General features: G+C 29.1%; 1 protein-coding gene across 1 annotated transcript; it reads right to left on the bottom strand.

Moving 5' to 3' along the window:
* Window positions 1-5,895: 5,895 nt before the first annotated feature.
* LOC127287310 (piggyBac transposable element-derived protein 4-like) lies at window positions 5,896-7,038 on the bottom strand. The gene has a single exon (XM_051314152.1). The coding sequence runs from the start codon at window positions 7,036-7,038 to the stop codon at window positions 5,896-5,898; it is 1,143 nt and encodes a 380-aa protein (XP_051170109.1).
* Window positions 7,039-7,275: the final 237 nt, after the last annotated feature.

Raw genomic sequence — 7,275 nt, 5'->3', positions numbered from 1 at the left:
TCGCACGGTACTTACCTATTGTGGACTTGGCCTTAAAAATCTGAAAAAAATATATGTTAAAGGGGATATTATAAGGTAACTTTTAAAAAAAATTAAAGTGGTCACTTCAAAAAATCACCCCAAAAAAAATTTTTGAAAATTTCAAAATTAATTTTTTTTGACTTTTTTTCAAAAAAAAATTTTGAGATTTTTTTTTAGAATTGTCTTAGCGACATGTATAACATATTCAAAGCTCATTAAAATCGGTTCAGTAGTTTTCGAGAAAAGTGGATTTCTTTATTTTCCTTTCCCCCACCATAACTCCCCCAAAAATTCGAATTATGGGTTCATACTTGCAGAATTTTATATTCATAGGGGTAGCAATATATGGTGTCAATTTGAACAGAATACCTGTAACGGCACTTTTTGTATCCTTAACCCCCTATACCCTTAGTGTTTTTGTAGATGATTTGTGGAAAAATTGTTATAAATTAAACATTAAATAAAAAGTTATTAATTTTTAAAGTGATGTCGATAAAGTGTCAGTTTAAGTGTGTTTTTTTTATTAATTTTGAAGAGAAATATGTGAAATGATAAAATAAAAATGATAATTTTTGTCAATGAATTATTACTTATAATATTAATTATAGTAATTTTCCCCCTTATTTAGTGTTAAAAAAGCTTATAATTGTTTAATTTTTCATAGTGTATTTTAAAATGTGTGATTTTACCGGTTTTGTATAGCTGTGTTGTGAAATGGGGATCGATATTATCTGCAACACGATTGCCGCGCGAAAGATCCGATAGATGTCGGGCCACAATTTAGTCCTATAGCTTTATTGATATCAGCATTTCATTAGATTATACGTGAATAAATGATAAATGAATTTTGTACATAAATAACGCATTATAATTAATTAATAATTTTTAAAAAATTAAAACACAACTTTTCCGTTTTTTTTAATAAAAAAAAATGTTTTTACCTATTGAAAATTAATGAACGATTAATTAATGAACGAGAAAGATTAATTTTGACACAAAAAAAACTTTTTCTCATTAAAAAAATTTTTGTTCGTTATAAATTTTTTTTTTATATTTGTACAAATCAAAAAAGTTGTTTTAATAAATTGATCTATTTTTTTAAAACTTATATATTCACTTACATATTTGACACTCAAGGGCTTAATTTTAGAAATTCATTCACAAAGTCATCCTTAACGCCATCTAGGGTTCAACGCGCGTATTACAGCACTGTACACTTAAAACACTTATTATAAATTAATTATATCTTAATTTATTATTATTATTGCATAAATAAGCACTCTAAATGTATATTAACCATTCCTAATAGTTATTTACTACATATTTCGTCGATTAACGATAATATTTTACAATGAACCGAAACGTAACCGAATCGTTACCCAATTCGGTTACAACTCGGTTTTCCCAATCCGCCAGGGTAACCGGTAAAATCACACATTGTAAAATATACTATGGAAAATTAAACAATTATAAGCTTTTTTAACACTAAATAAGGGCGAAAATTACTACAATTAATATTATAAGTAATAATTTATTGCCAAAAATTATCATTTTTATCACATTTCACATATTTTTCTTCAAAATTAATAAAAAAAACACACTTTAACTGACACTTTATCGACATCACTTTAAATATCAATAACTTTTTATTTAATGTTTAATTTATAACAATTTTTCCACAAATCATCTACAAAAACCTTAATTTATCTTTATTTTTCACTTTTATATCATTTTTTTTAACAATTTATCGATAAATTTTCACTCTAAGCGAATTTAAGCGAAATTAAGCGATTTCTGACCGAAATCGGTCAAAATACGCTTGAACCAATCCGCCAGGATACATTCAAAATATTGTTCAGAATGAGAATGGTGACATTTGTTTAGTTTATAAGCGTTGATTAAGATATGGTTTTGATGATTTATATCACGCTTATAAAGTAGGATGGACAGAAATTTTTGAATGTATTCTTTTAAAAGATTTAGTTACTCCATTTCCTGTCATCCTACATCAAATTGGCAACGGTACCTTATATGCAATTTGTAAAACATAAAATTTAATATTCTATATAAAGAGATGTAAACATTGAGCTAAAGTATATATGTAAAGTTAAAATTAATGATTTTTTCCCTTTTTATATATAAAGGAAATGGCCTTTTACGATTGTTAATAAAATGATTAAATAATTAAATATTTATTTTATTAGTATTTTTCCAATCCTAAAATTTAAAAAAAAATTTACTAACAGTAATTATATTTGAGTTGACTTGAAATATAGTTGTGATAACTTCTTTCAAGTTTCTGGTAACATTTATGATATTTCCAAGACAATGACATCCTATATTAACTCACATAAACTATGTGGTTGCCACAACCACATGATATTTTCCATAACCTCGAGGATATTACTGCGTCAACTTCATGGTGTTGTTGCTACAATCAGATTATGTTTCGAACAACCTCTACACTATTGATATTTCAACAACTCTATGTGGTTGCCACAACCACATTATGTTTCAAACAACCTCTACAGTATTGCTGTTCCAAGAACTCAATGTGGTTGCCACAACCACATTGTGTTTCTAACAGCCTCTACAGTATTGCTGTTCTAACAACTCTATGTGGTTGTCTCAACCACATCATGGTTTCGTTAACTTATATAACATTATTGTGGTAACTGCACTGTGTGGTTGGTATAACATTATTATTAGATACCTACAACAATTCATTGTACAAATATCAATCTGTTTGCCACAACCAGATATTATATTGTACATTTATGGATCTTACAGCCATAGAGTTTTTTCTATGTACGTTTAATTAACATTGAGACCAACCAAATGTAAAAAATTTACTCGTTATAACCGACTTCTCGTTATATCCGTAATCGTTATAAGCGAATTCCACTGTATTTTCAATATTCGCAATTAAAATTCTTCAAAAGTTGATTTTCAAAAATTGTAACAAAATACTTGAAAAAAATTAATTATTTTAAATTAAATTGTACAAAATTTCAATTATTGAAAAAGATTTTTATTATATATTTGAAAAATTTAATTATCTTACAAAATGATTCAAAAATAATTTTTGAAAGATTTGTTTATTGTTATTTTTTGCACTATAAAAATTGAAATAAGTTGCATTTTATGCTAAAAAATGTGATATTTTCTTACAATACTTGAAAAAAAATGTCAAAAAAAGTCGCAATTTTTTTAAAGAAAAAGAAAAACGTCTCAATTTTCTTAATTTTTCTGACATGTACCACCCTTAAATTGAATTTTTCCAAAATTTAATTAAATTGAATTTCAATTTTTATTAATTATATTTATCATTAAATTTAATATATTTAAACAATAATTTATTAAATTTTTAATCAAGCTGATTATTATAAATTATTTTAATTTATAATACTTTAAATTAAAATTTTTTTCATTTAACAGGACGAATATGTTTCAGATTCACATTTCATACAGAATAGAGAGGAAGATAAAAATGATGAAAGGTACGTCAACTCGTTTTACGAAAAGGATTGTTGTTCTTCCAAATACAAGAGCAAAATATCAATCCAAGTTAGCTTGCTGCAAAGGTTCAATTACTTATAATCATTTAATTCGATTATTTTTTAATAATTAAAACGATGGAAACATTTTCTGGACAAAAAGGTGGTTCTTTATGATATGAAAATTTATTTTTACAGATTAAACTTTATGGATTTATCTAAAGAAAGAGAAAGATATTGTGATTTGTGCGCATTTGGAATAACACCGTTATTTACCTGCTTTTGAAGAAGAATATCAGCGAACAAATGTGAAGGACACTAGGGATCAATAAGAAACTACAAATCGTCGATGTGTATCATACTTCTTTGCAAATATCATTGCTTGTTAAAGAATGTATTTATTTTTACACAATTTAACGATAAAAAGATATAAAAGTATCGTACAACATTATAATGAAAATGGACTGGTATTAAGAAAGCATAAATTGACAGGCAAAGCTTCGGCAAATAAAAATTTATTAACACCAGAAGACTTACAAGATGTTGTAACGTTTATAAAAGCTTATGCCGAAAAAGTTTCAATTCCTCTCCCTGGTTGTCTTCCACAAGTTAGGAATTTTGACAAAGTAGTCAAATTGCCATCTTGCGACACAAAACTTTCAATTTATAGGAAATTTGTAGATGCAGTGGATGGTGATGAAAACTTTCGTGTCGTTTCGCAGACTTCATTCTATAATATTTGGGACAAATACTGCCCGGAGATAATGACAATGAAACCTGCAACTAATTTGTGTGACACTTGTCGTCAAAATCATTTGAAATTGGCGAAAATGCACGAACTTTCAACTGATGAACAAGAAAAAATCTTAGAAGCAGCTAAGAATCATTTGAAAACAGCGAATCTTCAAAGAGAGTTTTATAATGTTTGGATAAAAGAAGTTGAAAATAATGAACCATCTACGACGACAGTCCTTTCGTTTGATTACGCACAAAATGTGTCGTATCCAAGCAGCTCTCAACAAGTGGGTTCCTTGTATTTTAAATCAAACAGAAAATGTAGTATTTTTGGCATAAATAACAGAAGGATACACGTGCAAACTAATTTTCTTGTGGATGAGAGCGATAATGTAAGAAAGGGTGCTAACGCAGTTATAAGCATGCTTCATTCATATTTATCAAATGTTGAAAATAAAAATCAAGTTCTTTTTGTGGATAACTGCGTAGGCCATAATATAAATAATCATTAAAAAATGCGAATTTTCAAAATATCTTGGATACACCTAAAATTTGTTACTTGGGGTTTTTGGTGTCGCTGATTACGTACCCGGCGTTAGTTTTTAAAAATTCAAAATGTCGTATCCAATATGTCGGACAAAAATTAAAAATCCATTTAGATTCCCCTGAAACTTGTTACTCGGGGGTTTCTGGGGTCGCTGATTACGAATTCGGCGTTAGTTTTCAAAAATTCAAAATGGCGGATCCAATATGGCGGACAAAAAAAATTAAAAATTCATTTAGATTCCCCTGAAACTTGTTACTCGGGGTTTTTGGGGTCGTTGATTACGAAATCCGGTGTCCATTTTTCAAAATTGAAAATGGCGGATCCAATATGGCAGACAAAAAAATTAAAAAATCGTTTACATTCGCCTGAAACTTGTTACTCTGAGGTTTTTGGGTCGCTGATTACGAATTCGGTGTTAGTTTTCAAAAATTCAAAATGGCGGATCCATTATGGCGGAAAAAGAACTGAAAAATCGTTTATATTCCCTTGGAAATGATAAAAGTATAATTTCTGTTTAAATGCAATGGAGGTTTACCTTTTTTGATGTGTGGAACGGTTTTCCATCCTACCCTTGAGGTTCCGCAAAAAGTGCTTCGTAGTTTTTTGTTAAAGTGAATCCAAGCCTAGAGGCCTACATAAACACTGTACTAAACTCTACTTATCATTTTTAAGAGTATAGTTTATTTTTTTAACTATTTACTTCCCATCATATTTTTGAAAACATTCTTTGACGCACAATGAAACATTACATTCCACGCATAAAATATTCGTTCGCTTTTCTGAAACTTTTGTGCTACAAAACACGAAACGTCGACGATTCTCAATAAAGTCTGGCATATGGTTTCTAACATCTTCTGAAGTGGAATCAAAACTTTTTCTTTTCTGGCTCGAAGATGGAATATTTGCCGCTTTTTTTTTCTTTTCTGAATGCTTTGTAATTAGTTGTTTAGCTAAAAGAAGTCGAAAATCTAATTGATCAATTTTGCTTTTCTTATCAATTGTGTATAGCATGTAAGCATTCACAATAGCTAAGTCAACTAGGAAGTAATAAACTTGATGCCACCATTTATTTGAACGTCTTCCTATGCTTTAAACTTATTTTCTTTGATCAAATCCGACAACACCACCCATTATGCTATTGTAAACTGCTACAGCTATTTGACAGGACACAACAATTTTTTCTCCAGTTTTAAGAGTTCTTTTAACAGTCGAAATGGTTAGAGGATTATGAGCTGACGAAAGAACTGTAACAATTTTTGAATACATCCACTTTATAGCTGTGACATTGTTAGTCGTCTTAAATTCATATTCCCTTCGTTGTAACTTTTTTTCTTTCATCATTTCCGGCAATCCTTTTCTATTTGTTCGGACAGTGCCAACAGAATAAATCCCTGTATTACGGAGTTCCTCAACAAGATTTACTGATGTAAAAAAGTTGTCATAAGCAACCAATGAAAAGGTTCCTTGAAGTTCACGAGTAAGTTTAATTACTACCCGTTCACCAAGTGTGTCATTTGACTGATTATCATTGCATTTTCCAGTATAAACTTCGAAATTTGCAATATAAGATGTTTTCGAATCAGCCAAACACCACACTTTATAGCTTCTTTTAATTGGTTTTTGTGGCATATATTGTTTAAGGCTTGATCTTCCTTTAAACTTTAACATGGATTCATCTACTGATAAAGTTTTCGAAGGAGTGTAAAGCACTTTAATTTTTTCATGAAGATGATCAATGAGAGGACGAAGTTTAAAAAGTTTATCATAATTTGGCTGAGTCTTTGGAAGATTATTATTATTATTATCATTAATATGGAGAATTTCAGTTATCTTTCGAAATGTATCACGTGGCATTATTTTAGCGATAAAGTCAACTCTAAGCGCAGGATCTGTAGACCAATAATTTTCGATTCGTGGCAAACGATGTATCCCCATTAATATTATCATTCCAATCCAAGCTTGAAGTTCTGTAAATGTCAAATCATAATCATATTTCCCAATTCCTTGTTTTTGACTTCGATGCAAATTACTCTGCTGAACAATGGCTTTAAGAATGTTTTCATAAAAGAAAAGATTAAAGTAATCTATCTCTTTAAATTTTTTATTTGTTTCAACAGCAATTTCTGGTTCTCGTTCAAAACTGAGTTCAGTGGTAAAATTTCTAACATTCTCAGTCCAGATAATTGTATAATGAAGACTGATTCTAAAGATCAGTAAATTTATCATCTGAATCTCCATCTACTTCTGAATCAGATAGATCAGATGGAAGCGAATAGTCGCTTTTTCGAAAACTCATAAATCCGCGTTAGACGAAACAATAAATTTTAAATAAAAAAATTAGTTGGTGGAAATTTTATTCCGGTTGTGTCTATAAATAGTAATATACCAAAAACTACAAAACAAAACACCTACGTGCAGTGCAGCAATATTAGGAATAAGTACTCTACAAAATTTTCAAAAAATCCAACAATAATG

This window comes from Leptopilina boulardi, unplaced genomic scaffold (assembly GCF_019393585.1).
Source record: "Leptopilina boulardi isolate dan_hultmark-lab unplaced genomic scaffold, ZJU_Lbou_2.1 LbouV2_122, whole genome shotgun sequence".
Classification (NCBI taxonomy): domain Eukaryota; kingdom Metazoa; phylum Arthropoda; class Insecta; order Hymenoptera; family Figitidae; genus Leptopilina; species Leptopilina boulardi.
This window is presented reverse-complemented; position numbering and strand designations above follow the sequence as displayed.